The 24,877-nt window shown below is 40.6% G+C and overlaps 1 protein-coding gene across 1 annotated transcript in view; it reads left to right on the plus strand.

Annotated features, from left to right (window-relative positions):
• Positions 1–24,877, plus strand: part of M1AP (meiosis 1 associated protein) — a 90,305-nt gene that overhangs the window by 47,063 nt on the left and 18,365 nt on the right. The window contains exon 5 of the mRNA XM_003810323.5: positions 19,723–19,896. Coding sequence (XP_003810371.4) covers positions 19,723–19,896 — 174 coding nt within the window. The remainder of the gene's footprint in view (positions 1–19,722; positions 19,897–24,877) is intronic.

Genomic DNA, 24,877 nt, shown 5'->3' on the forward strand with positions numbered 1-24,877 from the left:
GCCTGGCTATTTTAAAATTTTTTATTATGCATTATACAAATGTAAACATTATAGAGGCATAATAGAGACAGTTCAAAATGACCCCAAATTCCAGCCTCCAGAGATAACTACCATCAACATTGTAAGACACATTCTACTGAATTGCCCTCCTTACACATGCATGTATACTGATATACATATAACATTATTATTGATATTATTTACTTTGACAAAAAATGAGACTATACCATACCAACTGCTCTGCTTTTTTTTCATTTAGCTATTTATCTAGGATTTTTTCCGCACATAGAGATCTAACACCTCCCTTTTCATAGCTATGAAGTATTCCAATGTATGAATTAATCATCATTTATTTAACTATCCTTTTGGGTTTTTACATTTTAGTCTAGAACTATGTAACCTTGAACAAGTTAATTTAACTCTTTATTCCACAAATTTCTCATTTATAAAATAGGGCTTTATAAAATAGCTTGTTTTATAAAGCTCATTTGTAAAATAATAGCTACTTTATGGGGTTTTTGTGATGATTAAATACAACTTGCATGGAAAGAAAGCACTTATAACAGTGCCTGGCACAAACAAATAAATGTCATCTACTGATATTAATACTAGTAGAAGTCCTTCTTATATATGCCTTTTACTGAGAAAATGTCAAGCTCTAATAATTCATATTTATTAAGAATATAAGACTATAATTTTTAATGTAAAATTTCTCATTTCACCACCCCATTGCACTTTTATTTTTGCACGTTGCTTCTCAGTTGTTCACTCATGTTTATGTTACATAGTTATAATTCATATATATAATTTTTTGTTTTCATGTAACATAATATTATAAAACTTTCCATAGTTCTCATAGCCTTTCTTTTCTGTTCATTCTCTATTTTGTTCCTCTTTCCTCTTTTCCTCTTGAAGGAGAACTAGGAACTGTCTGTTCAAGAAATAGAGATAAGAAGATACATACCTCTCACAGGGAAAGCCAGATGCTTTCTTTGTCCTTAAATGCCCTCTTTACATATAAGCCAACCCTACAACCCTAGAGCAGATCCCTAATGCTGGATCTTCATCATAAATTTAGGATAGAGGAGAACCTGCCAATTCTAGCAACCAATGTTAACCCCATAGAAGAGCCATAAATCATGGGAATAATGCTGCTAGCTTTGTTTTTAAATAAATTCTGAGCCTTGAGGAAAAGATATGTGAACTAAAGCCACAGTCTCTTAATATTCTAACATTTGTTTTTAGATCATAATTATGGCAACATTTTACTGAATACTTACTGTTCAAATACTTTCTGTTCTAAATAGTTTCTACATATTATCTTATTTAATCCTTGTTTATCTAGATGAAAAAACTAAGGCATATTTTCTTGTCTATAATAACTTTCCCAGGGTTTTTCAGTTGAGATAGAAAAGGATTCACATCCAAGTAGTGTGCTCCAATGGCCCCATGCTTAACTCTTCTCTATACTGCTTCAGTTGAAAAGAACAATAGAGATCAACAGTTCAGGGCCAGGTGTGATGGCTCATACCTGTAATCCTAGCACTTTAAGAGGCTCAGAAGTTTGAGACCAGCCTGGGCAATATAACAAAACCCTCTCTCTACCAAAAAAGTTTAGGCACGCTGAGGAGGAAGGATCTCCTGAGCTCAGTAGTTTAAAGTTATAGTAAGCTATGATCGCATCAGTGCACTCCAGCCTGGGTGAGAGCAAGACTCCACCTCTTTAAAAAAAAAAAAAAATCCTGTCAGAGTTTTTAGATGAACTTGACAAGCTGATTCGTGTGTGTGTGTCTGGGTGTGTGTATTATATATATAGAGAGAATATATATTCTAGAATACATGTATTCTATATATTAGAAGTAAAGATACATATTAGGGCCAGGGGTTTGCCTTACCAGATGTTTAGATGGTTTATAAAGCTATTCTAATTAAGATAGTGTCATATTTACGTAGGAATAGACAAATTGTCCAAACTGGAATGGATTAGAGAAGTCCAGAAACAGCCACATGAAAACTTGATATGTGGCTTGGCTGACATGGCAGAGCAGTGTGAAAAGGATGGATTTAGCCATTAAGTCATATTGAAACTATCAATATTCCATATAGGAAAAAATATTCCTACCTCACACCATTTATAATAATGTTTTTAGATGGATTAAAGACTTCAGTGTGAAAAGTAAAATGTAAAACTTTAAAAAAAAGCATAGGAGAAAATTTTCATGACAAGGGTTGGGGAAGAGGAAGAAGCATTTCCTAAATAAGACATAAAGTTTGCTAATCATAAAATAAAAGATTTTTGACGGAGTCTCTGTCACTCAAACTGGACTGCAGTCGCATGATCTCAGCTCACTGCAACCTCCACCTCCTGGGTTCAAGCAATTATCATGCCTCAGCCTCCCAACTAGCTGGGATTATAGGTGTGCATCACCATGCCCAGCTAATTTTTTGTATTTTTAGTAGAGACAGGGTTTCACCATGTTGGCCAGGTTGATCTCGAACTCCTGACCTCAGGTGATCCGCCCACCTCGGCCTACCAAAGTGCTAGGATTACAGGCATGAGCCACCGTGCCCAGCCCATATAATAAAAGATTGATAAGTATAACTACATTAAAATGAAGAATTTCTGTTCATCAAAGTATACATGAAAATGGCTGGGTGTGGTGGCTCATGCCTATAATCCTAGCACTTTGGGAGGCCAAGGCGGGAGGATCACTTGAGCCCAGGAGTTCAAGATCAGCCTGAACAACATAGTGAGACCTCATCTCTACAAAAAATAAACAAAATTAGCCAGGCATGGTGGCATGCATCTGCAGTCCCAGCTACTCAGGAGGCTGAGACAGGAGACTTGAGCCCGGGCGGTCAAGGCCGCAGTAAATGAAGATCACACCACTGCACTCCAGCCTGGATGACAGAGCAAGACTCTGTCTCAAAAAAAAAAAAAAAAAAAAAAAAAAAAAAAAGTTGATATGCAGAATAAATATTACAAGGAATGTTTGGTGGAATATCATACATTTTTGAAAACGAATGGTCCACAGCTATAAATAACAATGTGAATGAATCTTTTCAATATTGAGAAAAAAGCAGATAGAGGTGTATACTATATGATACTTATTTATAAAGCTCAAAACTAAAATTGTAAAGTGTTATTTAAAGTAACAAAACTACTTTTATTTATTTATTTATTTATTGACATGGAGTCTCGATCTGTCACCCAGGCTGGAGTGCGGTGGCGCAGTCTCGGCTCACCACAACCTCCGCCTCCCAGGCTCAAGCCATTCTCCTGCCTCAGCCTCCTGAGTAGCTGGGATTACAGGTGCACACCACCACACCTGGCTAATTTTTGTATTTTGAGTAGAGACAGGGTTTCACCATGTTGGCCAGGCTGGTCTTGAACTCCTGACCTCAAGTGATCTGTCCACCTTGGCCTCCCAAAGTGCTGGGATTACAGGTGTGAGCCAGCGCATCCAGCCACAAAACTACTTTTAAAAAGAAAGAAATTATAAAAATAAAAGTCAACGTGGCAAGATTTCTGGAGAAGATTAGGGAAAAGCATGCAGATATCTCAGGAGTATTGATGATGTTCTACATCTGAAGTTAAATAAAGGATTTGTGAGTGTTCACTTTTGTTGTTATGCTTCATAGCTTACATTTTTATTGCATGTATTTATTGGCATACAATAAAAGTTTTACAATAGTTTTGTGAAGAATGACTAAGTAAGAAATATGCCAAAACTAAAATAGCCACTGAGATCAATAACTTTGGCATCCACAGGGCATCTGTGCAGGTTGACAGCAGTCTGCACTCACTGGGTATGTAAGTCATTCAGCCAGTTACAAATCAACCTAATGATGCTGTCAACTAGTCTACATCTCTCAGTCATACACAAGGATATCAGGTTCCCTTTCTAAGTGCTCACAAACCATCTGTTTAATGTTTCCTCCTAGACTTTGCCAGGGATCAATGTCAAGCTCTTTTGGGAAGGTATTTTCTCCATATGTGTTCTCAGGAAACACCAAATGTTAACAACCCAAACATAGAAGATAAAGATTCATTGCTTCCTAAAGAATGCCAGAAAAAAGGGCTGGGGGCGGGGTGGGGAGCCTCTTCTATGCTTGAGTGCAATTGTCAGAACAGATACTGATTTTCTCCCTTTCGGTGTCTTAGAAAATAGACCAGAAAACACAGTTGTTCATTGTGTCTGCCTTTGATAACTGCATTAAAGTCATTTCCCTCTGACATTAAGACTAAATTAGAACCACTGTTGTGTTTATTACCTAAAGATTTTTAACACAGAGAGACATTTGTTTATTTCATTAACAGAAGCCATGGTCTCAGAAAAATGGCAGATTTTTCTCTTTAAACTTGAGTTAAATAATTTTTTGAGTTCAGTAGAAAATCTCAAAGTATTTAAAAATTGAAATTTAAAAAATTTTTCCTTTCCTTCCTTTATTGGGGAATAATTTACATACCATAAGTTGCATCCATTTGAAGTATACAATTCAGTGAATTTTGACCGATGTATATGCCCACAAATCATCATCACGATCAATATACAGAACATTTCCCTCATCCTCAAAAAAGATTTTTCTTTCCCCTTTACACTCCATCCATCCCTCCAGCCCCAGGTAAGACCACTTATCTGCTTTTTGTCTGTAGGTTAGTCTGTATTTTGTGTAGGTGGAATCCTAAAGTACACATACCTTTTGTGTTTATATTTTTTAATTCAGATTTTGGGATTCATCTATGTTGTTTATATCAGTAGTGAGTTTTCTTTTTATTGCTGAGTAGTGGTATATTGCATGAATGTGTCATATTTTGTTTAAACATTTATGTATTAATGGATATTTCTATTGTTTCCAGTTTTTGACTATTGTGAAGAAAGCTGCTATGAATGTCTGTACACAAATCTTTGTGTGGATATATGTTTTCATTTATCTTGGGTCTTACTGTTTTTTGTTGTTGTTGTTGTTGTTGTTGTTGTTTTGAGATGGAGTCTCGCTCTTTTGCCCAGGCTTGAGTGCAGTGGCGTGATCTCGGCTCACTGCAGGCTCCACCTCCCAGGTTCACACCATTCTCCTACCTCAGCCTCCTGAGTAGCTGGGACTACAGGTGCCCGCCACCATGCCCGGCAAATTTTTTGTATTTTTAGTAGAGACAGGGTTTCACCATGTTAGCCAGGATGGTCTCTACCTCCTGATCTCATGATCCACCCGCCTCAGCCTCCCAAAGTGCTGGGATAACAGGCGTGAGCCACCGCGCCCCGCCATCTTACTGTTTTTATGGTTCATCCTTTCCCATCCATTTACTTTCAACTCATTTATGTCTTTATACTTAAAGTCTCTCTCTTGTAGACAGCATATAGCTGGGTCTTGCTTTATGTCTATTCTGATCATCTCTGGCTTTTATTTAGAATGTAGAGTCCGTTAACATTTACCATACATATTCATATAGTTGGACTCAGGTCTACCATTTTATTTTCTGTTTGTCCTGTTTTTCATCTTTCTTCCTTGCTTTCCTGCTTTCTTTTGGATTATTTAAATATTTTTCAATTTCATGTTAATTTATCTATTGTCATTTAGCCATTCATCTTTGCATTTTTTCTGGTTTCTCTATGGATTACAGTATATATACCTAACTTTTTACAGTCCACTTAGAGTCAATATAATACCATTCAATATAAAATATAGAAACTTCAGGATTACAATATTCACATAAAATGCAAAGACCTTGTGGGAATTAAAATGTATTTTAAAAACTCTTTTACAGCCTACTCAGAATTAATATATATAGTACCATTTCATGTAAAATATAGAAAACTTGCTATTAAGTCCATTTACTGCTCCCATTCACATACACTATCTTTCATGTCATAATTGTCATGTGTATTACATCTACATAAACTCCACAAGAAAAGTGTTGAAATCTTTGCTTTTAGCCTACAATCCCAGCACCTTGAGAGGCCAAGACAGGCAGATCACTTGAGCTCAGGAGTTCAAGACCAGCCTGGGCAACACGATGAAACCCCATCTCTACAAAAAATACAAAAATTAGCCTGGCATGGTAGTGTGCACCTATAATCCCAGCTACTCAGGAGGCTGAGACAGGAGGATTACTTGAACCTGGAAGGTCAAGGCTGCAGTGAGCCATGATCATGCCACTGCACTCCAGCCTGGGTGACAGAGTGAGACCCTGTCTCAAAAAAAAATTGTTTTTGCCTTTAAGCAAACATGTATTTTAAAAAACTTAAGAGGGCCAGCCATGGTGGCTTATACCTGTAATCCCAGCACTGTGGGAGGCCAAGTGGGGAGGATTGCTTGAGCTCAGGAGTTTGAGACCAGCCTGGGCAGCATAGTGAGACTTCATCTACAAAAAAATCAAAAAATTAGCCAGGTGTGGTGGTGCACACCTGTAGTCCCAGCTACTTGGAAGGCTAAGGTGGGAGGATTGCTTGATGTTGTTCCACTGTCTTCTGGCCTTTCATGGTTTCTGATCAAAAGTTACAGTCTCTAACTCATTTTTCCCTGTATGTAAAGGATCATTTTTTCTAGCAATTTCAAGAAATTTCTCTTATGTTTATTATTCAGCAGCTTGACAATGATGTGTTTAGGTGTGAATTTCTTCTAATTCATCCTGTTTGGGATTCCCTGAACCTCGTGAATCTGAAAATTGATTATCTTTTTTATTTTGAGATAGGGTCTCACTGTGTCACTCAGGCTGGAGTGCTGTAGCGTGATCACAATTCACCGCAGCCTCTCTACCTCCTGGGCTCAGATGATCCTCCCACTTTAGTCTCCCAAGTAGCTGGGACCACAGGCTCGTGCTACCACACCCAGCTAATTTTTGTAATTTTTTTTGTGGAGATGAGGTTTCACCATGTTGCCCAGGCTGGTCTCAAACTCCTGGGCTCAGGCAATCCTCCCATCTTGGCCTCTGAAAATGCCAGGATTACAGGCATGAGTCACCATGCCCAGCCTGTAAATTTACATCTTAACCCAACTTGGGAAATTTTCTGCCATTTTTTAAAAATATTTTTTCGGCCGCATTCTTTCTCTCTATCTTTCTAGGACTTCAATTACCCAAATGTTAAATCTTTTTAAATTGTTCTGCACAGCCCAAGACTCTGTGACTTTTTGCTTGGTTGGTTGGTATTGTCCTATCTTTTCATTTTTTATGAACATATTTTCTATTCCTCATTGAGCAAATTCTAATTATGCCACTTTAAAATCCTTGCCTGATAAATCCAACATCTCTGTCATCTTGGGGTTTGCATCTGTTGACTTATATTTTCCTTTGAGACTGAGTCATAGTTTTCTGTCTCAGTATACCAAAACATTTGGGTTGTATTTTGTGAACATTGTGTTATAAAGACTCTGGATTCTATTATATTGCTCTGAAAAGTGTTTATTTTTCAAAAAATTAACTTTGTTAAACTCAAACTGCAACCTGTTGTGCCTGCAGTGAGCAGGGACTCAGATCTTAGTCTCAATCTTTAAGCCTAAACTATAAGCTGCTTTCAGTTCACCCCATATGTGTATAGTGCAAGGTCCAATCAGCTATTTACCTAGACTGAGTTTAAACACATAATTTAGGGCGCTCCGGCTCTGGCTCTCTCCTTTCATGGATTTCTTCCTCACTCTCTGGAGGTCCTCGTTGCCCCAGACTCCTTACCCTGGCAATGCTAGTGAAAGACAAAGGCTTTTCTTTCCAATTTTTAGCTGCCTTCACACTATTGTGACTGCAGCCACTCTTAGAAAGTGCAAAAAATGGGGAACTCATTCCTTGCTGGTTTACTTGGTTACTCCAAGTTTCAACTCCTCTCCAAAGTCTGTCTACTTTTGTTCATTCTGCAGAGCCTTCAGGTAGTTGATATTTAAATATTGTTCAGGCCAGGCATGGTGGCTCACACCTGTAATCCCAGCTCTTTGGAAGGCTGAGGCAGGCAGATCACTTGAGGCCAGGAGTTCAAGACCAGCCTGGCAAACATGGTGAAACCTTGTCTCTACTAAAAATACAAAGCTTAGCCAGATGCAGTGGTGCATACCTGTAGTCCCAGCTACTCAGGAGGCTGAGGCATGAAAATCACTTGAGTCTGGAAGGTAGAAGTTGCACAGAGCCAAGATTGCACCACTGTACTCCAGCCTGAGTGACAGAATGAGACTCTGTCTCAAAAAACAAATAAATAAATAAATAAAATATTGTTCAGAGTTTATAGCTGTTTTTTTACAAGAAAATCAGTTTATTGGGTACTGGAACCTAACCAGACTGGAATTCCCTTATTTACTCTTTTTCAATTTGGTTCTTTCTTTTTACCTCCTTTTCTGCCTTCTCTTCAGCTCAATAAGCTCACGTTCTCCATCATATCTCTCACTCTCTCTCTTTAGGAGATTTTTGCTTAAAAGAAGTTCTTCTGATTAAATCTCACCTTTTCTCTCCTCATTCCCCATCCCCTAACACGTTTGACAGCACTGCTTTACTTGGCAAATGACTTGTGTTGCCACTACCCAATCTGGGGACAATCTGGCCACTTCTCTATCTGAAATCAGCCCCATCATATACCCAGCACTAGAGCATTAGTTAGTACAGTGCAAGAATTGATTGGGACACAGCTATATACATATTCAAGGTCCAGAAATAGGCACGAATATAGATATTAATTTAGCATAGGATAAAGGAGACATCTCAAATCACTAAGGCAAAGATGAACTTGCTCAAAAAGTAATGCTGGGACAACTGGTTAGCCATCTGGAAAAGATTCCAAATGGACCAGGGATCCAAATGTAAATAATAATATTAAAAGTATTAAAAGAAAACATTGGTGAATTTCTTTATAATCTCAGCATAGATAAAGGTCATCTAACTATGACTCAAAATCCAGGTACAATAAAGAAAGATTTATTTATTTAACTATATGAAAATAAAAATCTTTGGCATGGCAAAAAGTACCATAAACAATGTCAAAAGACAACTGAAAAACCAGGAGAAAGTATTTGCAATTTATGCCATGGGAGAAAAAAAAGAGTAATATCTCTGATATATAAAGAACACTTTAAAACTGAGGCGTAAGAAAAAGACCAAAAACACTAGAGAAAAATGGAAAAAAGTCATAAACACATAATTCAAAAAAAGATTTTTAAATGGTCCTTAAACATGTGAAAATATGTTCAACCTCACCCATAATTAGAGAAATAATTAAGACTATACCAAAATATTATTTCCTACCTATTATTAGATTGGCAAAAGTTAAAAAGTATGACACCAATAGAAGTGGCATGTGTTTATTTTTAAACTCAAAATTACCTATGTGTTTTACTTCTATCCCTAGAAGTCACCAGCCCCACTTCTAGGAATCTAATACCCTGAAGACACACCCCCAGATCTACAAAAATGCATGTATATACACAGAGTCGGTTGCAAAGCTGTTATACAGTCTATCTAGGATTTTTTTAAGAATATGTCTTAGGTCTGGGTGCAGTGACTTATGCCTGTAATCCCAGCACTTTGGGAGGCCGAGGTGGGCAGATCACTTAGGTCAGTAGTTCGAGACCAGCCTGGCCAACATAGTGAAACCCCTTCCCTACTGAAAAAAAAATAAAATAAAATAAAATAAAATAAAATAAAATAAAAAGTTAGCCAGGCGTGGTGGTGGGCGCCTGTAATCCCAGCTACTCAGAAGGCTGAGGCAGGACAATCACTTGAACCTGGGAGATGTAGGTTGCAGTGAGTTGAGATCACACCACTGCACTCCATCCTAGAGGACAGAGTGAGACTCTGTCTCAAAAAAATAAAAGAGTATGTCTTAGGACTTTCTTTGATTTGAGTGTCTTCTTTAGCTTTTCCTTACTCTATTTAGCTCCCCCAAGTAAGTCTTTTCTTTCATGGCTCCACTTACATTTATTTTCACCTCAAGGCAGCTCTTTCTTTCAGTTCCCTTAGGTGTAAGGAGTCAAAACTGCTTGGTGTGGTTCTTGGGTCATGTCAAAAGATTTAATGCCTTCCTAACTCTGCTTTCTTCTTAATTCAAACTTCTCTTAAATAACCCATTCCCCTGCTCCCTCCCCCACCACAGTGCCTATGACAATATTTCTTCCCAGCTTTTCAATTTTGCATTGCAATTTACATTAAATGCTTTTTGGTTTATAGAATATATGTATTAGTCTCTGTAGAAAAAGAAGACTTTTAAAATACCTTCTAAGTCTAATGTTTCTCACGTCAAAAAATACTTCAGACTTTGGAATATTTCAATCAATAGTGATCAATCTCTTTTGCATATAAGCTGCATTTTTCCAATAAAATGAAAATGAAGCCATTGAGACCCATAGATAAAATATATTTTCTTGCAACTTAGATCTTTATTGAAGAGAAAATTTTCAGCAAAAGAAATGGCACTGGCTTTTAGTGAATAAAATGTTCATATCTACTACATAGACAGCTGGGAGGCGGCTTTATATTCTATCATCCCTTATAGTTGCATGGTGCTTTAAAGTCCACAAATTGCTTTCAGGAGTCAAGTGTCATTATTTCATATTCAAGTAAACCCTTAGCCTAGGTATCACTATCATTCCCACTTTACAGATGGAGAAATTGAGCTTAAAGAGATGAAGTGACTGGCCTAAGGTCACAGAGAAAGTAAGCACCAGGCTGGCTAGTTTCTTCTGTTCAATATAACGTTTACTGAGCCCCTGTTGTATGTAAACACTGCGCTAGTGCTGTGGGTACAGAGGTAGATAAGGTGCTACAACTGGTGCCAGAGGCAGGTATACCCTGCCTTAACCAGGGCCCTTCTCTCCCGTACCTGCAATAACTTCTCTCTGGACTGTCTAGGGCAGAGCAAGTCACTCAGTTCAAAGTGGGATTGGCAAACCGGGAACACTTCCGTGGCTCCAGAGGTGAGGGGTGCAGTGCAGCTTCTCTCATAGGGCAGTCCCCACTTCTGCCCTCTTAGAAACACACAAGCCTAAGAAAAAGAGATTCTAAAAAGGCTACTCTCCCAGCCAAAATAGTTGCTCTCTAAACTTTTTCTTACCCAATTCATCTGTTTACTAAAGGCTGAAATACTACATTTGAAATTGTAGTATTTGGGACCTATCTTAGAGCTAAGGGAGTCTGCTATGGTCTGAATGTTGTATCCCGCCCCCGCCCCCGCTAAAATTCATCTTTGAAATCTAATCACCAAATAGATAGTATTAGGAGGTGGGGCCTTTGAATGGTGGATTAGGTCATGAGGGAGGGCAGAATCCTCCTGAATGGGATTAGTGCTTTTATAAAATGTTCCCTAAGGAGCTTGTTTGCCCCCTCCACCATATGAGGATACAGTGAGAAGGGGCCATTTATCAACCAAAAACAGGTCCTCCCCAGACATTGAATCTGCCAGCACCTTGATCTTGGACTTCCCAGCCTCCAAAACGGTGAGAAATATATTTCTGTTGCTTATAAGCCACTGGTTTATGGTATTTTGTGATAGCAGCCCAAATAGAACCCACTATTCCCTAGTCAGAAATTATGTAAATCAAGTTTGTCCAACCTGCTTCCCGCAGGCCGCATGCAGCCCAGGACGGCTTTGAATGCAACCCAACAAAAATTCGTAAACTTTCTTAAAACATTATAAGATTTGTTTTTAAGCTCATCAGCTATCATCAGTGTTGATGCATTTTATGTGTGGCCCAAGACAATTCTTCCAATGTGGCCCAGGGAAGCCAAAAGATTGGACACCCATAATATAAATCATCCATTGTGAACCATTAGTTCTTTAGTTAACAGTCAGTTATTTTTTTCAGCCTGCCTTAGACTATATTAGCTTGATGAGGGCAGGTGAATGGACAACTGCTAACAATAGAATTCCCTGGGTAGCTGACCAGAGCTGGGAAAGAGGCATGTCCACTACAGGCTGAAGGATCTCTGCTTGAGCTCTGCTCATGGAACTCCCAGATTCCTCTTCCCTCCTTCCCCACTGCCTGCCAGCACCACACAACAGGAAAGCATAAGCGGTAAAGCTGGGCTGGGACATGTGGCACCTTACACAAGCTGATAGCTTGGGCACACCTTCAAACAAATATTTTTAAAATGCTAATTCAGTAGATGTTTAGAAGCTAAGAGCTACAAAGAAAAAGAGAAAGAAAAAGGAACTTGCTTTACTCTGCCCCACTCTTGCACAGTTCCTGAGCAATACCAAATTGCAATAATGGAACCCACCCTTCTTCAAAGCAAGTGTAGTGACCCCTGTTGATACGTGAGTGTGCCACTTTGGGGGTCTTGTCCTTCACCCCAGCAGCTTATTAGCTAGTCCTCACTTCCTTCCTTATTCTGCTTTAGTCTGGCTAATCCCCCAACACAAAAAGCTCATTCCCATCTCAAGACCTTTGAACTTGCTCGTCTCTCTATAAGAAACAATCTTCGCACAAATGTTTTTATGACTCACTTCACTTCATTCAAATTTCTGCCCAACTGTCAGCTTCTTAAAGAATACTTCCCTGGCCAGCCAAGCTAAAACTTCACATGCATGCACGCGCGCCCGTGCACACACACACACACCCCTTTATTTTTCTTCATAGTATCTATCATCTGAAATTGTATTCTATTTTATTTGCTTGCTTATTATCTGTTCTCTCACTAGAATGTAAGCCATGAAAGTAGGCAATTTTTCTCTTTTCTTGATGCCACCAATAAGTGCCTAGCTCATAAAAGACAGTAAACTAATAAGTGCTTGAATGACTAAATAAATGAATGACTAAGCGAATGAATGAATGACAACAGTTCTCTCGCTGAGAGGAGTTCTGGGATATAAATTTTCTCTATCTCATTGCAGTTATGGTGATGTTTTGGCCCTCTTACAGATTGGGGCTCCAGGAAGATAGTCACCACTAGGTCCATTCCTGCAGTCACCTCTCCGCACTGAGTTCACATGTTGATAACCACTACCACCACCCCTGCCAACTCTTTTCAAGGGGCTTCTCCTTTTTCCTAGGGTCCAAGCATCACTTCCACAAATGAGGCAAATGAGCTTAGAAAGACAAGCTTGACTGCCTCATCGTTGTAAGCTGTTAGATTATTCTCATGTTGTGTTGATTTAAAGACAATGGTTGGATGATGCTGCACTGCTGTTCCTGACTAAGCTTTATCTGCTGTGATTACTTACCCTGGTTGTTAACATCCTATAGCAATCCTGTATTCAGAGAGTAGACAGCTAATTGTAAACCAACCCAGGCAGGCTAAGATACTGTGACTCTATAGTCTCTGTAGTGGTTCTTGACGTTTTTGGGGTCATAGAGCTCTTTTGAGAATCTGATAAAAGCTAGGGGCTTTCCCCCTTCCCCCACCCCACCAAAATACATCTATGCATGTACAGATGAATTGTATATAATTTCAAGGGGTTCTCAGAATGTCTGAAGCCCATCCATGACACCCAAGTACAGGCCTCATGAATGTCATTCGGAAAGGAACAGGTCAGGCCTAGAGGTTAGGGCCCTGTGAGACGGGGGAAGATGTGGAGGACTGGGCAAGAGCACCTTTTCCTGGGCCTCTACTTTCCTGGGCCTCTACATTTTATGTGAAGAGAGAAATACAGACATTGTATATGCACATATGTATGTTAAAGTCTCCTATTTTAAACACACTTTAATTTTATAACCCTATTTTAAGGTTTTTTCTGAGAGGGTCTACTTCAGGTATTACCTAATCTTCAGTCATTTGGCTTTCTTAGTTTTTTCCCATTGTGGCCGCAGGAGGGCAGGGTAAGTTCAAAAATAATGTGAATGCTGGCTGCAGCTTGGGCTGCAGTGAACCAGGCCTTCCTCACTGCTTTAACTATCCAAACACTAAGGGCCACCGTTTCACTCCTGTAACCTTTCCATTTCATGCCATTGGTGTGACCCGTTCATCTAGTGCATGGGTACACTGCTCCCCAGCCAGTGAGGGAGCTGTTTTTCAACATCTGAGAAGTCTCCTCCCTGATCCCCAGATTTAGCACATTTAGTCGTATTTGTGAAGAACACAATACGTACTAGTTGTTGGTGTTCAGTGTATGGTAGTCGGGGGTAGAAAGCAGTGACCAAGGGAAAAAAAGCTTTAAAAAAGGAAAACATATGGCCAGGCGTGGTAGCTCACACCTGTAATCCCAGCACTCTGGGAGGCCAAGGCAGGTGGATCACGAGGTCAGGAGATCGAGACCATCCTGGCTAACACGGTGAAGCCCCATCTCTACTAAAAATACAAAAAATTAGCAAAGCATGGCAGCAGGTGCCTGTAGTCCCAGCTACTCGGGAGGCTGAGGCAGGAGAATGGCGTGAACCCGGGAGGCGGAGCTTGCAGTGAGCCAAGACTGCACCGTTGCACTCCAGCCTGGGGGACAGAGCGAGACTCTGTCTCAAAAGAAAAAAGAAAAAAAAAAAGGAAAACATATTATTATCCTATAAGAGTTCATTTTGTGGATGAGAGAAAAGGAAGAAAATTATATTTGTTGGACCTACTGGATGCCATTTATAGATAATCATCTCGCTTTGTAGTGCTTTACTAAGAAATACGTTGTACTAGTCCACTTCGCCCAAAATCACATAGCTAACAAATTTTTTTTTTTTTTTTTGAAATGGAGTTTCGCTCTTGTTGCCCAGGCTAGCGTGCAATGGCGCGATCTCAGTTCACCGCAACCTCCACCTCCCAGGTTCAAGCAATTCTCCTGCCTCAGCCTCCCAAGTAGCTGGGATTACAGGCATGCACCACCACACCTGGCTAATTTTTTGTATTTTTAGTGGAGACCGGGTTTCTCCATGTTGGTCAGGCTGGTCTCAAACTCCCGACCTTAGGTGATCTGCCCGCCTCAGCCTCCCAAAGTGCTGGGATTACAGGCGTGAGCCACCGTGCCCGGCTGCTAACAACTTTTAAGCCTCAAGTCAAACCCTGGTCTTTCCATTAAGCCTTTCATAAACTCAGGAAAAGAGAAGAAAATCCTTTAAAAAAAATAAATCAGCAGTGCGATTAATACTGCCCAAATGAAGCCCACAGATACCCAGGGATGGCAATTAAAGCTAGATAAGGGAGGATATAGTTAAGCATAACTTCTTGGACAAAGCCAGTCCTGAGTTGAATTCTGGAAGAGGTGCAGGCCATGGGCTAACATTAATGAAAGCACTAAGGAAGGAAGGAAGTCATGTGGCAAGGAGACTAACTTAGATGAAGCTCAAGAGTTACAGGAAAAAGTAATGAGAGCTGAGGAGGAGGGAGTCACTGTTCAACTCAGGCATTTGCTAAGCTTCAGCTCTATACAAAGCCCTGATAGGGAGGATAAAAGTGAAAAGAAACAATTCCTACTTTTAATTTACATTTAAATGGGAGAGATCAAACGTATTCCCAAATAACAATAGTACTAAGGTAAAATGTAATGTGAACTATATTACAAATGTAAACCAAAAGCTATGGGACTATAATAATGGAAGGAATACAATAATGGCAGACTTCATGAAGGAGGTGACATTTGAACTCGGTCTTCAAGGATGGCAATATCTCAACAGGTAGTGATGAGGAGGAAATAGTCTGAGCCATCACAGAGGAAGGGAAGGGTAGGGTACTTGTAGAATAATGAGTAGTACCAAGTGATACAGGATGAGTGAGTGACAACAAGAAGGCAGTGTGTGCTCTTGAGCAAAGGAGGGATCTGATGAAACCATGTTTCAGAAAAAGTAACTGGTAGTAGTAATAATAAGTAATGGAGGGGAAGAAATGGAGTTTGCTAGGACAGTTAAGAAGCTACTGCCATAATCAGGGACAAGAAAATGAATTCCTAGAATGACAAAGAAAATGGAAAAGAAGTTTAGCCTCTAAAACGTTCTGGTTTACACATAAGTCTCTAGTTTGGATAATGTAAGTCTGCCCCCAAGAGGTGCTCACTCCCTTCTGAAACTGCAAAACTGAAAGCTCAAACCTGACACACAGCACCTCTGTGGAGATTATATGAGGACTTTTTCAAGAAAGCAGTTCTGCTTCATGGCTATTCCAAGAACATGTAGGTTAAGAAGTTAGAAAAGAATGTCAGAACATCGATGGGTGACAACAGGGAAGACTACTGCCTGGCTGGCTGCCAGGAGGACCTAACCACATGACATTTTCCTTCATAGAGAGGCTGTGCTTCAAGCCTGGTTCTTTAGCTTTGCAGGATCAGAAAGTTAATTTTGCCAGCAAAACACGCACCTTCCTAAGCTCAAGACTAAAGGATAAGCCAGAATGTTTTAGAGGGAGAACCATAACCATAATCACAAAAAAGAGCAGAGACTTGACAAACACATCTCTGCAATTGGGACACATCACTGAGTCCACATGCCTTCTCTGAGCTGCACTTAAGATGGGCACTGCCAGCACGCGTCGCTGTTCCCCTTCTCTGTGCTGCATTTCTGGCCAACCCTCTCCCCTTCCAATAGACACATTCATTCTTTAGATATGCCAATATAGGCTGGGCAAGGTGGCTCACACCTGCAATCCTAGCATTTTGGGAGGTCAAGGCAGATGGGTTACTTGAGCTCAGGAGTTTGAGACCACCCTGAGCAACATGGTAAAACCCCATCTCTACAAAAAATACAAAAATTAGCCAGGTGTGGTGGCTCACAACTGTACTCCCAGCTACTTGGGAGGCCGAGGCAGGAGAGTCACTTGAGCCCAGGAGGTGGAGGTTGCAGAGAGCTGAGATCACACCACTGCACTCCAACATGGGTGACAGAGTGAGACCCCATCTCAAAAAATAATAATAATAATAATAATAATAATAAAAATATATATATATATGGCAATAACATCAATAAGGCTACAGCCAAATTTTGCCTTCGACAATAAGCCATTCTGCCTTCTTAGGGTAACTTTTTCATTGGCCTCACCATTCTGGTTGATTTTATAGTTTAAATCTCTGAGGAAACCTTTATTTTCCTTACTTCCAGATTCTTGATGGGACATGGCTTTGCATTGCTCCCTCACATTGCCTGTGGTAGGAGTGTCTCATCATCCACCCTTTCCCTGGGGAGAAGAAAAGAAACACTTACTTCTTTTCCCGAAAATTCTGTTATTTCAACTCAGCAAGTTTATCTTCTCTACTTTTCTTAGCTCCTTTGCTCAATTCTATTTCTTTTTCTTTTTCTTTTTCTTTTTTTTTGCAACTGAGACAGTGTCTCACTATGTTGCCCAGGTGGGTCTTGAACTTTTGGGCTCAAGCTATCCTCCTGCCTCAGACTTCTAAGTAGCTGGGACTACAGGCATGAGCCACCATGCCTGGCCTTGGTTGCATTGCTTTAGTAGCCGCCACTTTATGCTTTAAGAACTGTTTTGCCTCACTGAAGAGAAGCTGCTGAGTCATTTTCATACTTGTTACTCAAATCAAAGTACAGGCTTCAGGCTTAGAAAAATTAAATTACTCCTTGTTTTGCCTGTGACAAAATAAAATGCACATTATTTTTTAAAAAGATATTTCTCTTTACTTGCAAGGAATGTTTTTTTGGCAATGACTTTATATATATCACAGTAGTACCCTAAAACATAATGAGGCAGATGAGAGTTTGGGGAAAAATGGTCAAGATTCATGTTGCTTTATAAACTCCATAAGGGCACAGAGTGTCAGATATATCTGATGGAATGAATGAAATAACTAACTAGTTAACAATGAATCCTCATAACTATTCATGGAAGATGGCAGAGTTTTTATCATTCTGGCCATAGAGAAATGCATTTGATGCCCCTTTTCAGCTGCAGGATAAGTTGTTAAATATGACATGAAGTCATTTTTCACCACAGTTCCCCTGTGTTGGAACAAGTATGTTGGACTGAAGCCCCTTTGTTCCCTGTGGAAAGTCTGCCACCTCTGCAAACTTGTCCTCAGGAATGTCATTCTAGAAATAATCCAGCCTTCTCCCTGGGGTCTATGAGTCATACACAGAAGCTAATTCATTGGAGCAACTGGCTTTTCTTAGGCCCTTTGTAAAAGTATTTCAGAGATCCCTCCTGATGAAGCAAGGAAAGTAGAGTTCCCCCTCAGCTTCTTTCTAGTTCTTCCCTTATTTGCTCTGTGCTTCTTCCACCACCTCATATTTGGCTTTCACTGATGACCTTTACCTGCAGACCCAGGCCCCAATTCCTTAGCTAGTGTTGCCCGAAGCTGAAAGTACACCAGCAAAGCCTCATTACCCCACCTACCCAGCTCCATTCATTCACATTTGGAATTAAATCACACTCTACCAGACCCTCCCCATCCTTTTTGCTGTTAACCACACTTGTGAGATACAGTATGCCAATGACTGATGCTCCAGGCTTGGTTCTCTACTATAAGGGGATACCCAAAAATTCATCTTTTTTCCTTTTAGTTTTTTTAAATTAATTTTTTATAACAAGTAGTAATAGAACACATTTTCACTGTAAAATAACATGAAGCTGAAGTCCCCTTTGTTAAACTAAGTATTTAATTTGCATTGCTGTATAATTTTTGGTTGTTTTTATATTCTAGAATGTTTTGGGGTTGTTTGTTTGTTTTTACAGTGGATTTCTTTCTCCCATGTTTTATTTTTTATTTATTTTATTTATTTATTTTTCTTTTGAGATGGAGTTGCCCAGGCTGGAATGCAGTGGCCTGATCTTGGTTCACTGTAGCCTCTGTCTCCCAGATTCAAGCAATTCTCGTGCCTCAGCATTCCACGTAGCTGGGATTACAGGTGCCCGCCACCACACCTGGCTAATTTTTGTATTTTTAGTAGAGACAGGATTTCACCATGTTGGCCAGGCTGGTCTCGAACTCCTCAGCTCAAGTGATCCACCCACCTCAGCCTCCCAAAGTGCTGGGATTACAGGTGTGAGCCACCATGCCCAACCTAGAATTTTTTTTAACACAAGAAATGCACAACTCCAATTAAATTCAAACAGTATAGAAGTATGAAGAGTAAAAAGGGAAAGTATCTCAGAACCCTGCCCTATTTCCACTTCCTGTCCACTGTTAACAGTTTGATGATAGCCTTCCAGAGCTTTGTAAAATGCATTTACATATATATATGTAGATAGTTTTATTTTTATATAAATGGGATCATGTTATATCTGTTCTACAGCTTCCTTTATTTACTTACTATCTCCTAGTTTTTCATGTCAGTACATTTAGCTTTGTTAACAAACATGTAATACTCCATAGTTTGAGTGTGTCATAATTTAAATATTTCCCTATTGAGGGGATTTGAACTGCTTCCCGTTTGGGGTTTTTATTATTACAGCCATGCTATACCAAATATCTTTGCATATGTCTTTGTGTACTACTCAAGAATGTCTCTAGGCTAGATGTCTAGAGATACAGTCAATGGATCAAAAAATAGGTGTGGAAGCTGGGCCAGTGACAAGTGCCTATAATCCCAGCTAATCCCAGCTACCTGTGAGGCTGAGACAAGAAGATTGCTTTGAGGCCAAGAGTTAGAGACCAGCCTGACCAACATAGCGAGACCTCATCTCTAAAAAAAAAGTTCTTTAAAAAATTAGTCAGTCATGGTGGTGAGTGCTTGTAGTCCCAGCTACTCAGGAGGCTGAGGCAGGAAGATTGCTAGAGCCCAGGCATTTGGAGGCTGCAGTGAGCAATGATTGTGCATGTGAATAGCCACTGTACTTTAGCCTGGGTGACATAATGAGACCCCCGTCTCAAAAAAGAAAAGATGGTTGTGTTCAAAATTTTATATTACTCAAAATTTACAATCTAAGTGAACACTTTATTTCCCTTTCTTTTGCAGAGAGTTCTATTCTGGGAACTGACATTGACCTTCAGACTATAGACAATGATATCGTCAGCATGGAGATTTTCTTCAAAGCCTGGCTTCATAACAGTGGAACAGACCAAGAACAAATCCATCTTCTTCTTTCTTCACAGTGTTTCAGCAGCATTTCCAGACCCAGAGATAATCCAAGTACATAACCCCCAAAAGATATTTAGGCTATGATTATTCTTATCTGGGATCAGGACTCTAGATTGGTGAGTCAGTGGAATATAGCATCGTTGAGGTTTAGGGACTGGAAGAGGGTTGGATGAGGCTGTCCAATATAAGCGTGAGGAATAAGAAGAGAAGTTCTAAGAAGCAATCATAGTTAGAAAGCTGAACCTAATTAAGCCCAACCAGCAAGGGCCAGTTAATTTAGGGGCAAAGTCTGAGACACCTCAATGACAGAGAATTGGCTAGACTACATAAGAACACAATGGATCACATTTCTCAATATTCTCATTTTTAATGTGGTAAATATAATTGACATTATAGTTTGGAGCATGCTGCTACCTCAACAATATCAATACAGCCTGTGGCGAGAGGAAGAGAACCAAGGTTAAATAAAGATCTTCTTGCTAGGGAGGCAGCAAATGGGGGAAAACTAAAGAACCTACAGAGATACGCCCCAGGGAGGACAACCTGTGCCCAAGACCATGTTCACAAAGCAGTTCAGGCAATTACTGAAACCGAGAGATCAATCCAGTGTTCTGGTCATGCCAAAAATATCCTGGATAATGGATACTGTTCTGTCTGGCAATTATACTTCATTCCAGGTCCCACTAGATGACAGGAATAAGGCCATTTCCATTCTCCCATCTCCTCGGAAGGCTGGCTCAGGCGGGACCTGGGGTGGCTGGGCCTGCAGATAGATGGGCCCATCTATCAGTCTAATCAGCCACACTGAGGTTGGGAAAGCTGAGTCCTCAAAGACCAGCTCCAAAGAGAAATGACCAAAGTATATCTTCTTTAGGGGTGGGAATTTGTACCCATCTTTCTCATTGAACAGAATACTGGTAGTGGTAGTGGCTACAGAGATCATTGAGGGTTGAAGAATGGATTGAACATGACGTTTACCAAAGCCCTTCTCGTAAGTTTTGACACGACTCACTGGGGTTACCGCCTCCTTTGAGAGCTCTTTCTTGGCCATTGGCAGTATATTTGAGTTTTTATATATGTTCCTTTTCTTCAGCTGTAATAGAACTCTTTATGACCATTGTTTCTTTAGGACAGGGGAGGGCTTTTTGGAGGTGTTACTACACAGGATTAAGGCTTCCCAAGACCCTTTCTGTCTAGGGATGGCCGTCAAGTCTCTTCCTCTCTCCCCCATTTCAACCTAGTGCCCAGAATGTCTTTGCCAACTTAACTTGATTTTAATCTGTCTTTTCTTTGTGTAAAATATTCTTCCCAGAACCTCCTTTCCACCTCTTTTGTCCAAGGCTGATAGTACCAATTTCTCCCTGTCCTATCCTCTGGACTTCACTTATCTGTTTTCCCTACTTAAGGCAGCTAGCAACTTTATATAGAAGCTAGTGTATAGCTAACATTATTAAGCCCTGCCTCTGTGCCAAGCACTAAATTAACTTCATTTCTTGCATTATCCCATTTTATCTTCACATAACACTATGAGGCAGATACTGTTACTATATGTCATTGAATCTAAGATGCTATCAATTGTAAGGTACACCACTATTTTATGTACCAGTAAGAAAGAAAACAGGCTAGGTGCAGTGGCTTACTCCTGTAATGCCAGCATTCTGGGAGGCAAAGGTGGGAGGATCCGTTGAAGCCAGGAATTAATGACAGCCTGTGTAACATAGACCTGTCTCTACAAAAAATAAAAATAAAAAATTAGCCAGGCACAGTGGTATGCACCTGTAGTCTCAGCTACTCAGGAGGCCGAGGCAAGAGGATCACTTGCACCCAGGAGTTCAAGGTTGCAGTGAGCTGTGATGGAGCCACTGCACTTCAGCCTGGGCAACAGAGTGAGACCCTATCTCTAAAAAATTTTTTTTAATAATAAAGATTTTTTTAAAAAAAAAGAAAGAAGACATTGCCCGTTAAACATTACACAGCTCTTTCTTGTCACTTAGAAGTAGTATTTTACCTGTATCGAGAGAGCTCTTTTAGGTTAGAGTAGTAAGTAAGGACTTAGAGTGCCTGCCTGGCCAATGGCAATTGTAAGACACATACAGAGATGAAAAAAAATGTGTCTTAGAATCAATTAAATACAATATTAGCCCCATTTTCCATATGAGAAAACTGAGACTTAGAGAAATTAAGCACACTTTCCCAGGGCTGCACAGAAAATTAGTAGCAGAGCTAGGATTTGAAGCCAGGCAACAGGGCCCACTCTTAACCCTTAAGATCAGAAATCTTTATTTTGTGCACTTGACACTCTCAGCCCAGACAATGTCAATAAACCCAAGTCTATCTTCCTCCAGAACCTGGGCCTTTATCTACTATGTTAAACTGCCTCATGCTAAGCAATTCTGAACAAAGGGGCTAGAGATTCACTTCTTTCATTAGGAGGGCTGGTGCCCTCAGAGGCCAGGAACTCCTGTAACCAGCCTTTCTTCCACTATCCCACTATCACATGGCATTTGCCCATGGTGCTAATCAGAATTCCTCTGGCTTCCCCTCTGTCTTTCCAAAGCTTTCAGCACCAGGATCAGAGCCAGAATATTTAACTCCATCTATAGTCATTTTTTCAGAAATCTGTAGGTCTTCGGGATGCACAGTGGAACTTAGATCCAGACTGCAGTCAGCTTTTCTGCTGGGGAGGTCTTCACTGGAATCCAGATGTTCAGGCACAGCTGGAATGAGGTCTGGGGAAATTAGGCCTCTTCTAGGGTGGATGTGACCCACCTGAGATTTTAAACAACCACAATAAAGATTATGCTGTCATTATTATTTTAAAAATTGATGTATTGCCACACATGTAGATTTCTGGACTATGGCTCACTACAAAAAAATGAAAGAAAACAAAACAAAAAACCCAAGCTTTCCTCCTCTAGACTCTTTGGGGTATGCATCTCAGATGTTCACTCTGACTCCTTCTTACAAGGTTCTCTGTCTGATGCCAGCTGCTTCTTTGCCTAGGGCCCTTCACCCCGTCTCTAGGTGCTTCCCTTAGAAAGGCCTTCCTCTGACAGAGCACACAGTGAGTTACACATGAGTTTCTTTTCTTGTTCTTAGGTATGGTGTCTGCCACATCTGCATCTGGGCTCTGGGTGGGAGAAGCACACCTGGTTCTAGATTCAAGCCCAGCTAAAACAGCTTTCCCAGCTTTGGGACACTCTGCTGAGACCACAGTTTGGGTATTTCTTAACCCAGGCTGCAATAAGAATCACATGGGGAACTTATAAAAAATACCAGTGTCTCAGGGTGGGGAACATCACACACCGGGGCCTGTCATGGGGTGGGGGTTTGGGGGAGGGATAGCATTAGGAGAAATACCTCATGTAAATGACGAGTTAATGGGTGCAGCAAACCAACATGGCACATGTATACATATGTAACAAACCTGCACGTTGTGCACATGTACCCCAAAACTTAAAGTATAATAAAATACCAGTGTCTGGGCTTCACCCCCAGAGACCCTGATTCAGTTGGTCTGGGGTAGGGCCCAGACATCAGTATCTTTTTCAAGTTTCCTAGATCAGGGGTCCCCAAACCCTGTGGCCTGTTAGGAACTGGATCAGCAGGAGGTGAGCAGCAGGTGAGCAAGCATTACCATCTGAGTTCCGCCTCCTGTCAGATCGGCTATGTCATTAGATTGTCATAGAAGCCCAAACCCTATTGTGAACTACACATGCAAGGGATCTAGGTTGTGCACTCCTTATGAGAATCTAACTAATGCCTGATGATCTGAGGTGGAACAGTACCATCCCCCACCACCCCATGGAAAAATCGTCTTTTATGAAACCAGTCGCTAATGCCAAAATGATTGAGGATTGCTGCCCTAGATGATTCTTACTGCAACCAGAATTGAAAACCTCTGCCAGATGAACACAGCTGTCCAGTCCTAAAGCCTCAGGACCAGAAATGGAGAAGTCAGGCACAGAAGAAATAAGAGGGAGCTGGAGTCCTAGGCAAAGTCCCTCCTACTGACTTCCTGTGCTCTGGGACATGTCAGGCTGAGGGCCGTCTCACCCAGAATGAATGTCTTATTCACAATGTCTAATGTGATAAGACCTAATGTCTAGGTCTTATTCACAGGGCCCAGGAGGGCCAGCTGGATCTAACATCTGTTCTGCCACTCTATTTTTTTCTATGTTGTTTTTTCCTCATATTGCAGTTAGTACAGTCATTTCACAAGTCACTAACATCAACTACCAGCCTTCTCAGAAGTACTCAACATTCGTATATTCACAAGTTTGTTATCAGTATTCAAGCCAGGTATACGTTTTATTGAAGAACTTTGTAATATCAAGGATTCAAGCTTGTGTAACAGATCATCATACACTATGGCATATGCAGTTACCTACTGGAGCAGAAGCTTAATGCAGAACAGTAAAATACCTAGATGAGTAACTCCTACCTAGCCTAAGCACTCCTCAGAACTGTTGTCTGATGCCACTGTGATGCTCCAAGGCCCAGAAGGTCCTAAATTCATGTTTCTTTGGGGAATTAAAAAATAAGCTATTTCAGGAACTTATTCCTTTCCCCCCACTCTGAATGTCCCTAAACGAGCCCACAGAAAAACAGTAGCAGTCATCTGACTGCCTGACTTCTGCTTTCCTGCTCTTCCTTCATCTGACCTGCACTGTTGCCAAAGCTTAGCCACAAGGAAGCAGCAGAAGCAAGATTTCCTTCTGTGATTGCCAGAGGGCCTCTGCGTATTTTGGCATTAGCTACCTCCTCCACAGAGGATACATGTTCCTCAGACTGGATCACAAGCCAGATGTCTCACTATGAGACAACTGCTCAGCCAGCCCAGAAGTAAAACAAGTAAAAATCATGTCAGACTCTTGAAGATAAGTTAACTTTTATGTAGAGCGATAGAGATACTATAGCTTCCAGACCTGTTCTCCCTTTCCAAACCAGTCAGGCTTTCCTCTTTCCACTCTCCTGCCTCCTCCTATCCCTTGCTTGCCTGGTAGAGATGGAATGGGTAGCAGATGTTGTC

This window comes from Pan paniscus, chromosome 12, assembly GCF_029289425.2.
Source record: "Pan paniscus chromosome 12, NHGRI_mPanPan1-v2.0_pri, whole genome shotgun sequence".
NCBI classification, from domain to species: domain Eukaryota; kingdom Metazoa; phylum Chordata; class Mammalia; order Primates; family Hominidae; genus Pan; species Pan paniscus.